Below are 19,440 nucleotides of genomic sequence, written 5' to 3' on the forward strand. Positions count from 1 at the left end.
GCCTAGCAGGGGCAAAGTACACAACCTCCTCTAGGCCCGTCTCCTAGTAGAGGTGCAAAAGATCATTGACATACAACTTCACGGGCGAGAATACTACCAGATCGAGTTTGAGACTCTTGAGATGACTGCCAAAGTCCCATCTTGATGAGCTCGCTGGCCATCGGTGCGGTTGAGGCCCATTTTGGATGGTGGTGCCATGGTTTCGGTCCAGGTTTCGATGTTCTTACCGAGGAAGCAGATCTGCCCATCTCAGTCTGCTTCCCCGGCCTGAGGATAGAGTACCTCCCGCTTATTTCCAAGATGGATTTCGAGATCGGGATAGTCTTGGAGGCCCCACGCATGGCAACTTCAGTTGTTGCCAAGGTTGCAGGTATTCCTACAGTACGTGTTTTGATACGAGACACTCACTCTTCCGAAGGTGGTCCTTCTACATAGGGTGTGGCTACGCCAGATGGTGGAGTATTTGGGACACCTAAACCAATGCTTTATATGCAGGCTGATGGGCTACTTAGCGAAGGTCTGTTCTTGCACGAGATCGCGACCCGTAGCACAGGCTCAGGCCCCAGGGTTGAACATGCACAGTAGATAGTACCCAGGACACACATGCTGACACTTTGACGGAGGCCAGCGACCAACTCGCTGATGGCTAGTAGCAAGTGCACGACCGTCGTTGAATGGGATGGACTCGCCACGCTTCTCCCTTGTGGCCGATCTCCTAGAGCCTAGCAGCATTGGGTTCCCACATGGAACTGTTTGGACCCTTTGCAGCAGGATTCCCCCGAGGAGTCTCTCTCCATCTCAGCTTCATCGCCGCCAGCCCCTCCCCCCTCTTCGCCTACCGACTCCTCTGATCTGCCTCCTTCACCCCCTCCATCTCCTCTCCCCCCTTTGACCAGCTCACTGATGGCTAGCAGCAAGTGCAAGGTCGTTGTCGATTAGGAAGGACTCGCCATGCCCCCCCCCCCCCCCCCCGCCTGTGGCTTACCTCCTAGAGCCTAGCAGCATTGGATTCCCTCATGGAACCGCTAGACAATTTGCAGTACCCTTCTCTCGATGGGTCCTTAGCCTCATCACCCGACCTATCCCATACTACCCCTCCGACACAAGGGACTGGACACTCATCTGCAGCTTGACGCTCACTTGGTAGTGCTTTCGTTACGAGCCAATTTCTTGGGAGGGATAGCTCTACTTGAGGACGCCACTTCTGGTATAGGTCTCTCCTTTTGCATCAGTCTCGTGGGCTGACTAGTTTTGACATTGGCTAGTTTCATCCGATATCTCAGCGATCCATCTCTTGACCTTGAGGTAGCTCGCTTCCGAGTTCATGTCCTCTTTCTAGCAGAAGAGGCACTGAGGCTTTGGATACAGTGGTAGGCTTCTCCTTTCCATTGTGTTGTAGGGATCACACAAAGTGGACCTTGCACACAATTCTTAACTAGCTCTGGGTCCAGGCTCTAGAGGTCTTACACCACACAGGGGACCTAGGGGTGATAGATTTGATACAGACACTTTGGCCTCTAGCTAAGTTCACTGTGAAGCCACCAGATGCAGTAGGATGTAGGTACATTGTGGTTCACTTTTTTGCCGACACCCAAAGCCCCTCCTTGCGTTGTATTTGTACATGAGGATTCTTGGACAGAGGATGTAGTCCTACGGGTTGCACGCTCTGCTCTGGGCCTAAGTGGGATAGTTACTTTAGACGCGTCTATCTAGAGGTCGCTTGGATGTAGATTTTACTCCCCATCCAAGCCGGTCACGAAGATAGCGAGGTTGGTTGGTGCTGAAGCATCTGTCTTCTCACCGATCCCATGAGGATTGTCTCATGGAATGTGCAAGGTTTAGGTGGGCCCTAGTTTCAATCTCACAAGACGGGCACCACGTGCCAATAGAAAAGAATAGACTGAATAGACTTTTAGCACTTCAATAACAACTGAATTGAGAGAGAGAGACGACACGTGACATGGAGTGGCAGAGCTCCACCCCAGAGAGTATTGGCCCCAAACCTTGACGTCCCTTTCGGTATTTCTTATATTACATCAACATTGTACAAGACAGTACGCCAGGCTCTGTACCTTCTCCAGGAAGCATGCCAAAGAATGAGCCCAAACCTCATATTTAAAGGCCCTTGGTCTGAAAAGCAGTTACAATGAAAAGCTTCAAAACTCAAAAACTTCTAGTCCAAAAGCGATGTCAAAAAGCTGCCAGCGCGTTTTGCGGAATTCCGTACAACTGCCACAACAACAATCAGCGCAAAACGCGGAGCGTCCTTACAGTTGCCACATCATCAGTTTTTGCGTGAGTGTTTTGTGGGTCCTGCTTCATTTTACTTCCTTTATGTCATTGGGCCCCCATCGCACGGGGTCCTTATAAGTTGGTAGGAGTTCTGCTTCTGTTACTTGTTCTTAGGGTTTAGGCTCCTCGGCCGGCAATTGTAAGTTGGCCCCATTCTTCAGGGCTTTGATACGTCAGCAGGTTGTGACATTCAGCGAGGGGTCGCTAGCGTCAGGAGCTCCAGAAATGCCTTGTGAGTGGTATGATTGATATCCTTATACTTTAGGAGCACTATCTTTGTGAGAGCCGCATTTGGCGATGTTATCAAATTTTGTGTGGCCGCCATGAGACCTTTTGGTCAGCTGCTTTTAGGCCTAGAGGTATCTAGGGAGGTGTATGTATGACTATTGTAGACTCATGGAAGTAGATCATTGTGAACAGAGGTATTATTGTGCTAGGCAGGGCCCATTGGATTACTATGCAGGTTCATGGTGGTTGCCTCATGAGCTTCTGCACATCTATGCGCCCAATGTGGCAAGTGCACAAGCTTAGTTTTGGTCGCATATTGTAGTCTTTGCCGCATGCAGAGTAATGGTGTGTTGGGGGAGGCTTCAACATGTTAGTTGAGGACCCCTTGGGAAAAACAGGTCACTGACGGAAATGGCACGATGTATGGTCAAAATTCAAGCTTTGCCGCATTCTTTTTGGCTTGAGGCCATCATGTGTGCCACTTATGTACTTAACAGGTGTCCTACGAAAGCTTTGCAGTCTATTACTCCATATGAAGCATGGCATGATAGAAAGCCTTCTATTGAGCACATGCGTGTTTTTGGCTGTTTGGCATATGCTTTGGTGCCACAAGTGCAGCGCAGAAAATTGGATGATAAGGTTGTCAAATGTATTTTTGTTGGTTATAGTGTTGAAAGCAAAGGTTACAGGTCGTATCATCCGCAAACAAAACGTATTCTGGTTTCTCGGGATGTAGTGTTTGTGGAAGATTCTGTTCAGCCCTTGTTATCATGTACTAGAAAGTGTAATGTAAGCTCACAGGACATTTATGACACTTTGTTGCCTCTTTTCAATGGTGGAAATATGAATGTAAGTTCCAATGAGGCAAATGTACAGCCTATGGGGTTTTCTGAAAATGTGTTAGATCAGCCTATTACTGATGCAGATGTACATGATGTACTTGATGAGGAAAGGGCTGAAAATGAGCAGGCTAGAGGTATGCCAAAATGGTTGGTGCACACTTTGCGTGACAGTAAATTGGATGCACCTTTGTCTAGTCATACTCGTTCAGGCTCTCGCCATGCATCTTATGCATCATATTGTTATGCTTTGGCTGTGTCTAGTTTACATGATGTTGAGGAGCCTCAGTCTTTTGATGAAGCACAGAAAATTGGATGGCTGCCATGCAATCAGAATATGACGCACTTATAGAAAATGACACATGGACTTTATGTGATTTGCCTCCTGGCAAAAAGTCCATTGGTACGAAGTGGGTTTACAAGTTGAAATGCAAGCCGGATGGTGAGATCAATCGCCATAAGGCTCGACTTGTTGCAAAGGGTTATGCACATCAAAAAGGCATAGATTATGAAGAGACTTTTGCTCCCACTTGTCGTATGACTACTCTGCGTTTTCTATGTGCATTGTCAGCTCATTTTGGTTGGGATGTACATCAATCAGACATTGTTACTGCTTTCTTGAATGGTGACATATTTGAGGAAGTTTATGTAACGCAGCCTCGCGGTTTTGTCATAAAAGGTCAAGAGGACAAAGTGTGCAGATGTAAGAAGGCTTTGTATGGGTTGAAGCAATCTCTTCGTGCTTGGTATGAGAAAGCTGACACTCGTTTGGTTAAACGAGGCTTTCATAACAGTCCAACAGAAAGCACATTGTATGTAAAGCGTGAGGATGATCTATTTCTCATTGTGGTTCTTTATGTCGATGATTTGCTGATCACTGGACCAAATGAGAGACATATTGCTGAATTTAAGGCTGATTTGAATGCTACTTTCAAGATGAAAGATTTGGGAATGTTGCATCATTACTTGGGTATACAGTTTAAGCAGTGTGATGGTGGTATTGCCTTGTGTCAGAAAAGTTACATAGAGACATTGCTATGTAAGTTTGGACTTGAGGATTGCAAACCTATTGCCACTCCCATGGAAACCGTGTTTGAAGTTGAGTCTACATGATGCTGGCGATCTTGCTGATGTCACTCTTTACCAAACTCCTGTTGGCTGCCTCATTTATGTATCCAACACGAGGCCAAATATTCAGTTTGCAGTCTCACAGGTCAGTAGATTTATGCATAGCCCAGGGTCTAAGCATTGGCAGGCTGTCAAGACGATTTTCCGCTACCTTAGTGGCACTTTACATCTTGGCTTGTTTTATCTCAAGGGGGATCATTGCCGCCAGATTTACATGCTTTTTCGGACTCAGATTGGGCTGGTTGTTTTGACACGCGAGTGTCCACAAGTGGTTTTTGTTTCATGCTTGGCAGTTCATGTATATCATGGTTGAGCAAGAAGCAACCTACTGTGGCCACTTCGAGTTGTGAGGCTGAGTACAGGGCAGTCTTCACAGGTACGGTTGAATGTGTATGGCTCAGACGCCTTATGGCTGATTTGGGTGTTGGAGAGGACACTGCCAATACTATCTACACTGACAGTCAGAGCGCATTGGCAGTTGCGAGGAACCCAGTTTTTCATGCTCGCACAAAGCACATTGAGGTGCATTACCACTATGTTAGGGAGAGGCTCTCATCAGGAGAGATCAGCTTGGCTTATGTGCCAACACAGGACAACCTTGCAGATCTTTTCACAAAGGCATTGTCTCGTGAGAAGCTTGAAGCTTTCCGCAAAGCTTTGGGCTTACTCCCCTTTGTGGACTGATCATGTGCTCAGGGCATGGCACTTCCCTTTACTCATGTGCCCGCTCTCGTTCACCACATCACTCCAGGGGGGATTTGTTACCATATACATGTGGTAGTGATGTGTGTGAACACACTAGGACTGCCGGGGCATTTTTTCCCTCTTTAGGAGGTTTTTTCCCCGTGCATTGTATATACGCCCATCACTCTAGGGCTATCTATCTTTCCATAACACACTAAGTAACACACTCTCTATTGTGTGCCTTGAGCTTCCTTCGTCTTCTCCAAGCTGTGTGTGTTTCTCTGCAACCCTAATTCCAACATGAGTTGGCATCTTGGGAGCGCTTATGTATGACCTTGAGGACTTTAGATGTTTGGCAGCATGCAGGCTTTGTGCGGCCCTCAGATAGCTTATCTTTCTCTCACTCTGACCGTAGAGTAGGAGTGAATCTATCTCGAATAGATTACTTCGACACCATTGACTACATCTCTAACATGGGAGGATTTGTTTGCATTTTGCATATATCACATTTTCAGATCACGCGCCAACGATTTTTACTGTGACAGACACACAGAGGAGTGGGAGTGCACTGTTGCACATCCCCGACAGGATTTTGCTGGATACAAAGCTTAGAGAGCGGGTGGTGGTACTTTGGATAGAGAGTTTGGGCACTAGTGGCACTCCGGCTAGTAAAATGGCCATTGGACTTGCTGAGCTTACTCGCTTCTTCCTCTAGGAGTCTGCGGCTTGCTTGGCTATAGCCCAAGAGGAGAAGCGTCTCATACGGGGCATTGCTTCCTTACATAGGATGCAAGAGCACCACCTTGACAGTCCTTGGTTGGAGGAGCAGATGCAACATACCTGACAGGAGTTGACCACCATTGAGGAGCGATGCTCATGAGTTTTCCTTTCATCGTTAGGCATCTAAATGGACCTAGATGGGTGACAAAGTTATTGGTGAATTCTTTGAGACTATGGAGCCTCGCCATGTGCGCACCAGTGTTAGCCAGTTGAGGAGACATGATGGGTCAATTGCTTCAAATCCTGAGGATATGCGTGCAGTTTCTACTGACTTTTGTCATGAGTTGCTTTCAATTGAGCCACATGCAGAGCGCTGAATGCATAGGTTTGGGTACAGATGCCTTGTCTAGTTATTGAGAATATGCGGAAATGCCTCTCCAGCTAGAGGAGTTGTACGAGGCCCTCAGGGCACTCCCCCGAGGTAGTTGCCTAGGGAAGGATGTTTCGATTCCCAGCTTTTTCTTAGAGTACTGGGAGCTACTTGGTTCGGATCTTTGTAGCACCTACTAGGAAATTTTGCACACGGGTGAGATGCTTGAGAGTATGAGTGAGTCTAGTATCCCTTATTCACAAGGAGGGAGGGTCCTTGGATGAGATTCGGTAGTGGCGACCCATCACCGTTCTCACCTCAGCCTACAAAATCTTAGCAAAGGCTATTGAGTTTGAGGATTCAGCCACTACTTGAGAGTATTATACATGAAACCCAAACAAGCTTTGTCAAGGAGCACAATATCCTTGACAACATCTTTATCTTTTGGGAGGAGTCTGTCCTCGCGATTTGAGAAGGCTTACAACATAGTTGACTCGGATTGCCCGGAGGGCACTCTGTGAAGGATGGGGTTTTCACATGCTTGGATCAGAGGAGTGTCAACTCTCTATAGATGTGCGCATAGAAGGGCTCTTGGCAGGGGGAAGAGGGGAACGCTTCATGCTGATGCGTTAGGTTAGATAGGGTTTCACTCTTGCCCCCTTTCTCTCTCTCTTCTATGTTGAGGCGATGAGCAGATTTTTGACTTCACAAGAAGTTGGTTTATGTGGTTTAGAGATCCCTATTAGGGGAGACAAGCCGCTTGACACCGAGTTTGCTGGCGCTCATGCATGTACTTGGAGGGCCATGAGGCCAATCTGCACAGGTGTGAGTAAGCTCTTGAGGTGTTTTGTTGTGTATTAGGGGCAATGATCATCTCGAGGAAGACTGTGGCTTTCTGGGTTGGCAGTGCTCCTTCGTTTGATTGGTCGTCGGGAGAGGGCTTCAGGTGGATCTCCTCAGGGACTTATGTACGTTATCTGGACTGTCTCTAGAGTAGCAGACTGCTCCTCTCCTCCTCTCCATTAGGAGGAAAGTGCTTCATTGAAGTTCGGCACGGTTCTCTTTGAATGGGAGAGTTATAGTGGCCAACCAGGTGCTTTTGGCTACTATGTAGTACATCATGTCTTGCTGGATCTTTTCGAGCTCCTGCTTAGATCCTCGGAGCAGCTGCTAAGTGGCCTGGAGCAACATCAGCCCACTTGCTGGGAGGACCGCCTTAGTGCAAGCTTGCTTAGATCCTCGAAGCAGCTGCGAAGTGTCTTGGAGCAACACCATCCCACTTGCATGGGGGAGCGCTTGAGGCAAACTCTTGTTTGGAATCCCATGGTTTAGCACATGAGTGTCCTTGAGTAGCACCAGCCCACTTGCATGGAGGAGCGCTTGAGCCGCCTCTTGTTTGGAACGCCATGGTTAGCACATAAAGAGGCCACTTGGTTGGTAGCAGGCCTCACGTTTCTTGGGATCCCATGGAAGAGGGTCCAACTCGCACTCTTGACGATTGGCTACAATTTTTAGGCCTTTCCGAGGAGATTTAGAGCATCCAATTATGAGGCATGAGGAGGGTGCAAAGCATGTGTCAGGATATTACATAGGCTATACCTGTTGAGTGGCATACCCCTCTTGAGGAAGCAGCTTCTAGATGGATGGGGGCCTTCACGCATTTTGAGGTCCTCATTGTAGTTAGGGCTTGGTCGGCAGTAGGAGGGTCTCACAGCCGAGTTCTTATCAAGCTTTTGGGAGCGATTGTGGGACAATAGGCATCCGAGGAGAGTTAATATGTTATAGTGGCTAGTTGCACAAAGGGCTACAACAGTTGGGAGTTGGTTGGTACACAGCTGCTTCTTGACAGCAGGGTGATCGACTGAAGAGAGCCAGAATCACTCTCCCGAGTCCCACTGCACTCGTACCAAGGGATGACTCTCCCAAGCCCAAAGCCATCTGTGCAGCCTATGGCCATCCTTCGGAGAGTGAGCGTCACTGTTTGTGGGACTGCCCATGCCAGAGTAGGTTTGGCTTTAGGTTCTTCGGCTGATACCAACCCTTTCCACAGCCCGACAATACACTTGGGGTGTTGCAACCTGGTCCACTCTCACGGGTCCTGCGCTCTGTTTTGAGTTGGTTTTCACCAACAGGATGATAGTGATTCAGGGGGGTTGATCTACACTTCAGCTTGCCAGAGAGCTCGTCCCCCAGGAGTGTGCAATGATAGAGAGTGGTGTTGGGAGCTCGTTTGCAGCTTGACACTAGTTCATTTGGCAGGCCTGTTGCTGTCGCATCTTCAAAGCTCGCCCTATCCCACCGACAAAGACTGTTCGCGACATTTGGTTGGAGCTGATTCACACACTCAGGGTCAGTTTGAGAGATTTCAAGGCAGCTCCAACCGCATGCGGAAGCACTAAGAGGCTTTCTTGCGACTTTTGAGCCCAAGCCCTTTGTGCACCATGGTTCAGGGTGTGCTAAAATGGGCCGGTAACACCAATGTGTCTCTTTCCTCCTCCCATCTCGTGATCTAGCCCTCATTGTACGTACCTTGTTTTCTCACTGGGAGTGTTTCCGATGTAGCCCTTTCTCGTAGAGGAGGTTTGAAGCCTTTGGGCAGTCCTTATTAACTAATGGAAGGATCTTTTTTTCTTGCAAAAAAATTAAAACAAAATCTTTTGTATTGATTACTTGCATGTCTCTACCTTTTGCAAGCCAAAGTCCATAATCACTTAGGGTAGTAGTTGCATGTGAAGGAGAGAGTTCTCCTATGAAGTTTGCGATGAAACTATCTTGTTTATGCAGTCCCTCTTGCTCTAGCGAACCATATGAAAAGACATTACATTTCATGAGCACTCCATTGTACATGGGCTGAAACTCCCTCAGCATACACCTCCTTTTTGTCGGGAAGGATGTGCCAATGTAACTCCTCATATGAGCAATATTGATGGCATGTAAACAAACATGTGTGCTAGCAATGAGATGCATATAGAGCACAGTCTCCCAAATGCCCTTAACCATGCAGACATGGTGCTTAGTTTAGAACTTTGGTATCAACTCAAGCTCACCGTATATTCTCTCGTCAGCCAGAGCTATGGTTTTCACAATGGTCGGGAACAAGATTGAAAGTGAGACTCAGAAAAATTATAGTGTATGAGTCCAGAAAATTCATTACAATAACAACCTGTAGGATTCCAGGGATTTATATCCTTATATCATGTCATGCAGGACAGAATTTGTTCTCGTCTTACATCTCTCATCTGAAATCCCAAACATAGAAGTTGCCCAAACTTGCATTAACCAAGGGGAAAATCATACTTCAGAGAATAAGAAAGAGCGCGTGCGACCCACTACAAATAGGAAACCAATGCCAACCCTCTGTCAAAATGACACAAAGCAAAACAGTTCACCATCTTTGATTGCCATATGACACTAGCTCTAACCTACAGTCCCAATTGCTCCTCAAATGTTTTATTAAGATCATGTGTAGGCCAAAAAAGAGCAGCATTTCACACTCTTGAAGCACAATAGTCCAGCAAAGGTACTGAACATTGACAACACTGAATGTTAAGTACGTCTGAGCGTTAAGACAGTTACAAGTCTCATTCGGGGTATAGGAGGAGTGGATCAAGGGCAGGCGTGATTTTGGGGTGATGGGCAAGATCACAGCCATAGATTTGGCGCCCTGAATTTACTGATTTCGTGAATTTACATTGGTCAACACTGACAACATCGAGCCCGCTCCCATATATTTTTCAAAAAGCACAACCAAACTTACAAATTCTACCCGACTTTACAATAGTGCATCAGACGTCTCTCTCTCTCTCTCTCTCTCTCTCTCTCTCTCTCACATCCCCTCCCCCCCATGGAGAGATGCAAATAGAATCCCTTGTTGGTAGAACATCAACTGTGGGAAATTGTACTTAGAACACCCACGACTATAAAAAATCAAAGAATCAACCAGAGATACCCATTCATAGTGAACAAAAACATAGTCAGAACACATATGAGAAAACGGCACACAATGATGGGTCAATCTCCTAAAGTGCCAGACAATCATAAAGAGACCGATGAAATCAGTAACTCACCAAAACAGATCGATTTCTCACACACGCGCACACACACATACACACACAATAATGAAATCATTAACAGTTTAATTTTAAGTAGATAAGGAGCTTTCATTCAACATTAGTGCCAACTCCCACAGATAGGAGCAAGGGGGATTTGCTTGTGAGTGTGAGTAAGGATATTTGTTAAGGAGAAGTGGCTATCTGATTGGGGGTTGGATTTTAGGATCTGATTGGGGTAGGATACCTAAAATCCACTTTTCCCCTGCAAAAACCGATGAAAAGTCTGTACTTCCTAAAAACCAGCTCATCATGTACATCATCCTTTACACAAGCAATGCTGTAAACTTGAAATTCAATTTTATACTTTAAAACGGATGCGGTTCCCAGTCGGTACACAAAGATCAGTTAGCAGCTAAGATGCTGAGAGACAACATTCACTATTTTTCCCACATGCCCTACATTATGAAAAGGTTATATCTCTGCAAGACCCATGAGGTTAATACTGTCAGAAGCGTGAGTTTAAGCAATTCGGTATCTAGCATTCCTGGGCACATACCTTTAAGAAGAACATGAGTGTATGAAACAAATTGGTGTACACATTGATGTAGGTTGTAAGTGGGTTCTTACTCTGGACGTGGCTTGAAAATACAAGAAAATCCGAACATCTCACACAGCAGACATCTGTCTGGTCTCCCAGACTTCAACCCCTTGCATATGCTTGCGTGCAACAAACAGACGCTGCCCACCTGCATCAAGGTTTGTGATCTCATGCCCACCATGCCGTCTACTGTGTTCGACAAAATTCCTTCGAAATGAAGTCTCCCAGTATTCTCTATCAGCCACATCCACTTCTGTTCCGGCAAGCGGCACCTCTGACCATACCTCAAGATCGCTAGCCCGCGTACAAAAGATTTGCTTGTTGTAGCATAATAGTTTGCTATTGACACCTTTCTCCTTGATCACCATGGCCGGATTTACCTCTGTAAGTGTCATCCAAGGATCCTGTGCCTTCAAATGCCTCATGTCTGCCATAGCAATGTTACCCGATTCCAAGCTGACTTTGAAAATACCTGCATGCTCTTCATCCACCGCAATGTCTGCAAAACTGTCACGTTCAACAAGCCGTGGATCTATCCCCTGCACATTCGGCTCTCTCCATTCCCAGACATGCTTCTTCTGTCGAACATCCCATAGTCGTATATATCCGCTGTAGCCAAAAGCACCCCCATGCACCCCCACTGTCATGAGCCAATTATATGTCGAAAGCCAGTGAAGCTTTGTTGCAACTTTAAGATGGCTTGCATTACCGTTTTGCCGCGCAAGCTCACCTGTAACCTGAAGAGTGAGGCGATCAATTAGCTGAACTGTGTTCTCAAGCTTGTGACCATTCTCGAATGCTGCAAAAAGGGTAGTGGAGTTGGAGCATATGGCACGAACACATGCATTGTAGACACGCGTATCATTTTTGTCCGCCCAAACGAGGCTCTTTGCATGTGTGCCATGGACAGTATCATATATGTGAAGGCCAGGGAGGTCTGCTGAGCCACATGCAACATGCGAATCAGAAAGACGATGGAGAGTCTCAATGGTGTTGAATTCTGTGAGGGTAGTGTGGTGTCTGCGGAGAGCCCAGTTGAAAAACGTTATCTTGCTGCCATGTGAGACCAAGAGAGATCCATCCGGAGACGCACACAGAGCAGCAGGGTAGTCCCGCCCGGTTGGAAGAAGGTTGGTTTCCTTTTGCAGATCGATTCCATCCAGATGATCGGGAGCCATGGCTTCTTTCACAACCCTGAGGAGGCCGTAGAAGGTAGCTTCTTCAATAAGGGCATCTTTGTCGAAGGAGGAGGGCAATTTATGTGTGCGCAGAAGGTTGAGGAGAATCTTGAAAGTGGAGGGATCGCGATCGAAGAAGATCTCTGCCGGATCAGATGGCAGAACAGGGCAAGACCTTGCAAGAAGAGACCCATGACCACCACTTTGCAGAGTTGCAACTGTGGTTTCAAAAGCTTTCCCCCCTACAGAGATGGTGACACGGCGAGGAGGCTTCTGTTTTTGGAGCTCTGGGGAGGCTCCATTACTGGTCATGGCGAGGAAGACGCCGCCAAAGGAAAGGGGAGAAGAGGTTTACCTGGGTGTGGCTATGTCAAACCCGCTTTCTATGTACAGAAGCAGAGAGAAGTTGAACGAAGATTCAAGGTTCTAGCTATGGTTGTGTCTCTCTCTCTCTCTCTCTCTCTCTCTCTCTGCGTGGCCGTCTCTTCTACACACAGGGCAGGCCTCAGCACTAAAGGGCACGGGAGAAAAGAGATGGGATCCGCGGTGGGGGTCCAAAGGGGAAAAAAATTGGGCGTCGACAGCAAGCTCGGAGACTCGAACCCGCGCAACCGTCATGAGAGCCCAATGTTTTAATCGCTACACTCGTGACGAAAAAATTGACATGTGGGCAAACCAAATAATGATAAATAAATTCGGACAGCTCTCCTGCTTGTCCAAGTTTATCTTTTCGTGTCCTAGTTTATCTCGACATCTTACGATTGCGCACATCTTGATCGTCGTGTTGTGACTTCGCTGCCATGGATCCCACCGCTTGAGCTTCAAAAAATTCCCGTGCCCTTTTGTGCTGAGGTGCAACAGGCAAGGTAAAATGCCAAAAGTCCCAAAACTCTGCACACGTGTAAAAGTTGCGTAAGTTTGACTTTGTTATTTGTTGACCAAAGCATACCTAGAATCAGATTGATGCAAACACTTCTAATGTGACCCCTCTCTATTTGCCAAGTGCAATCACGACGCGTTGAATTCTGTCTACATTTGAAAGAAACCCCATTACTTTCGGAGGATTCTATGGCGAGATTCCCTCCCCCGTCCCCCGAAACCAAATACCTTCCCTACCTGTCCCTTCGGCCCCCTCTCCCATTCCTCTCCCCGCTCCTCTGTGGCGACTCTGCCTCCCGTTGCGCCCCCTGAGGTTGGCGCCCCCTGATTCTACCCCCTCCTGCATGAGAGAGAGAGAGAGAGAGAGAGAGAGAGAGCCTCCTTCCTCCCCCCCTTTACCTGCGTCCCCCAGTCCTCTTCCTTAGGTGGCGCCAATGCCATCCCTGCTCCTGCTTCCCTCGGCCTCCACCCATGTTCGACTCCTCCTCCCTCATTCAGCCCTGCTTGCTCATCCCTTGACACCTGAGAGAGAGAGAGAGAGAGAGAGAGAGAGAGAAGCCCACCCCCTGTTGAGCGAGCACAGACAAGCACACAATACATATATAACACTGACATGTCGGCAACCGACTGCCCATCGGCTTCGTAGAGCTCTCGAGTCAGAGAGAGAGAGAGAGAGTTCTAGACAGAGACACGGAACCATGTGCGAGAGAGAGAGAGAGAGAGAGAGAGAAAATGCCACCCGGATTTTCTATGTGGGCAGTTCCGTCTTGAAAGGAAGGCATGCGCCACCTATCCCTGCTCCCTCTCTAGCGCCAAGTTCTACTCAAAATGGATCATCACCAGATTCCTTTGTTTGAGCGATTTATGTGAAATCGTGCACACATACTGGAAGCTTGTGAAAATTTGGGTAAAATTTGTAAATTTGGCCAACCAACTTCATATCGTAGGTTTGAAATAAGGGAATTGCCCCCCACAATCGTAAATATTGTAAATTCAAGCAATTCAATAAATTTTGGTATACTTGCAAATTTGGGGTGCAGATCTATGGCCCTGTATCTTGCACAACGCTCTTAAACTCACGCCCTCCCTTGATCCCTTCCCACAATGCACGTGTGAAACAGAGACGAGGAAAGACCTCCAATCTTTTCGTTGGATAGTTATCGCTACCCATTTTTCTAGAAAGAAAGTGTTCGCTCGATGGGCGTTTAAGGGCACTTGATCCACGATTGTCTTCAAAATGGAAGCAGCATTTACCACCGCTCTAGTGCATGCCTATCAACCTTCCTATCTAAAAGTTTAACAAAACAGATTCTTTGTTGGCACAACGCACAACTAGGTCACCTTTGACTCACACACAATTCACACATGAACATAGAGCACACAACTTACAAATGAATTGTATGGCATGTTCATACAATGTTAGTTTACATCATTAACAAGTTGACATCTAGTTAATGTCTCCACCTCTTAATGTGTGATACCTATTTTCAAAAGCACGTCCCTAGAGCTATCCTTTCACCATGAGGTCCTCAACATTTCATAGAGATATCCAAGCTGAGAGATGTAAGATGTAACCCTTCGGGTTCGAGCATCTCTTTTCCATTTCTCCAGCATACCTTTATGCTCACGGCACTAAGGTGTCATGGTGTTTTCAAAGACCATCCACTACACCATTGCCTACTAGTATGGAACGGGCTCTCATCTGGAGATAGTTGATAGAGCTTGACACCTCCCTCATCTTGTTAGGTGACTCCAACTTGAAAGAATACTTGCAACAGATTTCTGGTAAAGTGAACATCATAGAGAAAAAGACTTTGCTAAGTGGTCAAGACCATTTCTAGCCAAGGAGATCTTTGTAGAAAGGATCCACTAGATTGTTGTTTTCTCTTGGTCAGATTATCCAAGACTCTTCTCATCACTGAAGCCATTGCGATTAAGAATTATTATATATGAAGGTGTTAGCATGCGGGGCACCTTTAGAGAGATCTTTGCACCAATCTTACAACCCTTGTTTACACATTGACATTGACCACTTCAATCTCCCCATGGTTCGACAAAACAAAAAGAAGTATGGGCATTTCAATATGACACAACCAACTCCCCTGTTAGAGTTTCATATTAAGAGTGGATTCCCTCACCCAATTTGTCTTGACACAATTTAAGAAAGAAACTGTTTAGAATAACCACACACAGGAAACATAAATCATATGAATTTCAAAAATCTGAATGGTAGAACAACTTGCAAAACCCTCAAATTCAGGCAAATGCCACTATTCTCAAACAAGATATGATTATACACATAAATGTTGATGGAGGTAACCTAGAATGCTCATCACATCCAATCGTACTTTGAAACATTTCCATGTGGTGACACACCTTCCCTCCCCCTTGGGCTTTCTACATATTGTAAGTAGCTACACACAATTCAGAAACATATACAAGATCTAGGATGTACGGTCTACCAATGGACTTCAATCATACTTTCAAAGCTAATAGATTCCTTTATCCACAACATTCATAAAGAGAGTTTAGTGTGAGTGTGGGTTGTGTTGTGCGTGCATGTGTGAAGTGGGAGAAGGAGGAGCACTCTGTGTGGGTGGAGAATAGAGCAGCAAACTTTATCGCCTTATTTTTATTTTATATAAATAATAAGGGATGAGTGGTTAGTGAGTGCCTGGATAGCCAGACATTGGATGTTTGGCTGAGGACTTGGCTGAGGACAAGGCACACCGCCTTTATCCCAACAATCTCCCACTTAAAGGCGAATATGCTAATAAGTGGGTCCTACTAGCTAAACTAACAATATGCACAAGAAATAGGTGAGAAATTGTCTTAGCCTATGTCCACTAGCTCGCTCACTCGATTTGCATGCAATCGTACTGGGCTCTAGGGATAGGCGAGTGTGCACATCCACGCTAGTAGATCCCACAAACATTATTGTATGATCTATAGAGCTCCACAATGCAACATGATAGTGTTAGTCATCGTACGACTGATAATCCTTGTTGCAAATGCTTCCACTATAGCTACTAAGTCGGGCCTCGACACTAATAGATCAAACATGAGATGCTTGATTTGTAAACGGAATAGGGCTAATAACATTGATTGTACCGGAATTAAAGTAACAATAGTGAGCATTTCCTTGAGAGGATTGTTAATGAACATAAGGAGAGTATTTGATTGAAGGTAGAAAAATAAACATTATACCTAGTTAGCTTGGCATGAACAAAACTTGCAGGAGAAGGAGAGAGAGAGAGAGAGAGAGAGAGAGAGAGAGAGAGAGAATTAGAGAAATTGACAACAATTGAGGACCGGATTTACTTGGAGCTGGTCCTCCCTCCAAAAGGCTTTTGTATTATATATTCTTCCTTGAAGAGAGACTTGGTACAATACATGATTTGTGTTCCTTGAAACCTTGTTGATGCCATGAAGATGGTAAGCTTCAAGCACCAATATTATGCCTGTAACTAGCTTGCAAAAACATTAACTTGTCCCCGGTCTCAATCCCAAGACCATAAACACCTTCAAAGGTGGAGAGAGCTAGCAGGGAGTGAGGGAGGGAAGAGGAAGAAGATGTATCTTACGAGAAAGAAATAGTCTCCTCACATATCATTACTCTTAGAGCATAGCATAACATAGTAATGGAGATAAAAAAGATGGCACGCATTGCTTTGAAGCATGGCTCTTGGTTGGATTTGCATTCCATAGCCAAGAGGAGTTGGTGTAGGCTCTCTACTTCTCAAGCTTGGAGAAGGAGATGAAGTTCTTGCTCAACACATGAGAGAGTGTATGAGTGTGTGGGAGAATGTGCAAAAAGGAGGGCTCCCCCTTGCCTTGGTCGACCCCTCTCTCTCTTTACTCTAGGTTGCACCATATTGGTCCATCCTAGGCCTAGCCAATCACAAGCTATGATAATATCAAGCAATATGGATAGCATTTGGACAAGTTTTCTTCTTTCCCCTTTGAGAGAGATACCTTAATTAATTAATTGAATTCATCTAAAATCTCATTGGAAGTCCCTAAAGGTCATCCAATATGATTCATTGAGGGCAACAGGGCTAGGGGCTTGACATGTGTCCTTTATGCCTCTTGAGTCTTGGGCTTTCCTTGAGTGTGAGTGTGAGTGTGTGTGTTCTCTCTCACCCCTACTCTTAGGGCTCTCCCCCTTCTATGTAGGAGTCATGTTTGACTTGAATACCACAAGCACCTTGGTCATCAAGCAATTGAAGCACCTCAAGCACCTTAGTTAGCTCAAGCACGACAAGCACCTCAAGCATAGGCCTAGCTTGCCTAAGTCTAAAGTACCTAAAGGTCCTAGGTCTAAGGACTTTTAAAACTAACCTTTGGAGGCCTTTAATGAAGCTAACCCTAAGGTCTTTTAAGTTCCATTATGTGCTCATTTCTCTTTGGTGTACCATCTCCTTTTTGGACCCTCAATGAGATGTAGCCCTCTCTCCCTTTGGTCCCGTGCTAAGATAGATCTAAAAGCACATCTATATTTTAACTCTTGTTCCCATTCATTTTCCAACATTAAATGATCAGTTTAATATGAGAAAGTCATTTGGGACAGATAGATATTAGATTTTATGACATTACCTCTCTCTTGAAACCATAGTCGTCCTCGACTATGAGGTAGAGAAGATAAAGTCTTAGTAATTAGTCCACGTTTCTTAGTGGGTAGAGGATCCATTTTTACCCTATGACATCATTCTAGAATGGATGACTAATCCATTTGGTGCTTGGGAGACTTAGTTGCCGCAAGCATAACTGCTCTTTAGGCCATATGATACTCCCAGAGTAGAGTGACAAATTCTACTTGGTGTTTGAAAGATGTCGTCATCACAAACATGATTCTAACCATGCATACTACTTCAATTTGTGCACAATAAAAAGAGAACTAGTCTTATAGGACAAAAACATTGTTCATTTAAAAAGCATTTACATTTGCTTACTCTATTGTAGCATTGTAAGGATTGACAAGATTCATACTATCTTTAAGTTGTGTTCCTTGCATCCATCTAGCATCTTCAAAAGGATAATTTTTGAACTTAATAAGATACCATCGGATAATATTACCATGTCTTAGTACCTTGTCTTCATGTCAAGGGATGGATTCAGGCTGGAGCACCTCTTGTTGATCTTCGATCTCGGGCGGGTCCTCAATTATTGGTTCTCTTGGTGGCTCTCCTTTGTAAGGCTTAAGTAGGCTTACATGAAAATCATTGTGTATGAGCCAATGATTGGAAAAATTTAGTTGATAGGCCATCTCGTTGATTTGTTTTAAGATTTGAAAAGGACCATAATATCTTTTTGCTAGCTTAACATAATACTCTTGGTGGCCCGTAGGATTTTTGTCCATAGTTTGCCTCAATCGAGCCTTGGAAAACTTGAGTAGGACCCAATCATTTGCCTTGAAAGTTAAGGCCCTTATGTGCTTGTTAGCAGCATCTTTTTGCCTTTGTTGTGAGATGGATATAGCCTCTTTAATCTTTTGAAAAGATTCTTGTAGGTCTTGGCTATACTCATCAGCAGAAGCAGTGAAGATCTTTCCATGTACCTTAAGTAGCAAGGGACTTTTAGGTCTTCCCTCAATGATCTCGAAAGGTGCCTTCCATGTAGTAGTATGGACAGTGTTATTGTACGCATACTCTACAAGGGGTAGGTACTTCTCCCATTGTGAGCGTTGATCTGAAGGAGTACGAGTGGAAGTGCGACACGAGAGAGAGAGAGAGTGCGAGAAGAAGAGCACGACGATATGGTGAACTCGCTCTACTGTAATGTGTAGAGCATAGTGAGTTCTTATTAGGTTTTTACAAAAGAATATGTGTACATACCTGGCGGCCCGCCCACTTACCTGGGCGACCACATTGGGCTTTATACCCCAACAACCTCCCACTTAAAGTCCAATGTGGTACTTTAAGTGTGAGAGAAGCTACTATACAAGCTAATATACAAAAGATGTAGAGAAGTGATGTACTACCCTACACCTAACTGCTTGCGAAAATGCGCAAAGCTCTATGAGGGAAGTCCTTTTGTAAGTAGATCAGCAGAATTTTCTGTGGTGTGAACTTTGACAAGCTGAAGTTGCTTATCCTCGAGCATTTCCCTGATGAAATGATACTTCACATCCACATGCTTTGTCTTTGAGTGATAAACTGGATTGCGAGCCAATTGTATAGCACTTTGACTATCACAATATAACACATGCATCTCTTCTTTGATTCCCAAATCTGTTACTAGTCGATTAAGCCAAATTGATTCTTTGCATGCCTCTGATGCTGCAACATATTCAGCCTCTGTAGTAGACTGAGTAACACAATCTTGTAATCTAGAATGCCATGATACTGCTCCACCAGCCAATGTAAAGACATACCCTGACGTAGACCTTCGGTTGTCTAAGTCACCTGCATAATCTGAGTCTGTAAAACCCTTTACACTTAGCTCCTGACTCCCATTGCATATACGCATACTC

General features: G+C 45.4%; 1 protein-coding gene across 1 annotated transcript; it reads right to left on the reverse strand.

The window, feature by feature from the left end:
• Positions 1-10,648: 10,648 nt before the first annotated feature.
• Positions 10,649-13,141, reverse strand: LOC147454487 (BTB/POZ domain-containing protein). The gene has a single exon (XM_086516425.1). It carries the CDS (start codon positions 12,399-12,401, stop codon positions 10,980-10,982), a length of 1,422 nt encoding a protein of 473 aa, XP_086372551.1. The 5' UTR covers positions 12,402-13,141; the 3' UTR covers positions 10,649-10,979.
• Positions 13,142-19,440: the final 6,299 nt, after the last annotated feature.

Source organism: Adiantum capillus-veneris, chromosome 7, assembly GCF_014529385.1.
Source record: "Adiantum capillus-veneris isolate H3 chromosome 7, ASM1452938v2, whole genome shotgun sequence".
NCBI classification, from domain to species: Eukaryota; Viridiplantae; Streptophyta; class Polypodiopsida; order Polypodiales; family Pteridaceae; genus Adiantum; species Adiantum capillus-veneris.

Bases quoted from the DNA above. Each gene is read 5' to 3' on its own strand.
- LOC147454487 (XM_086516425.1), bottom strand. From the start codon at position 12,401: ATGACCAGTAATGGAGCCTCCCCAGAGCTCCAAAAACAGAAGCCTCCT.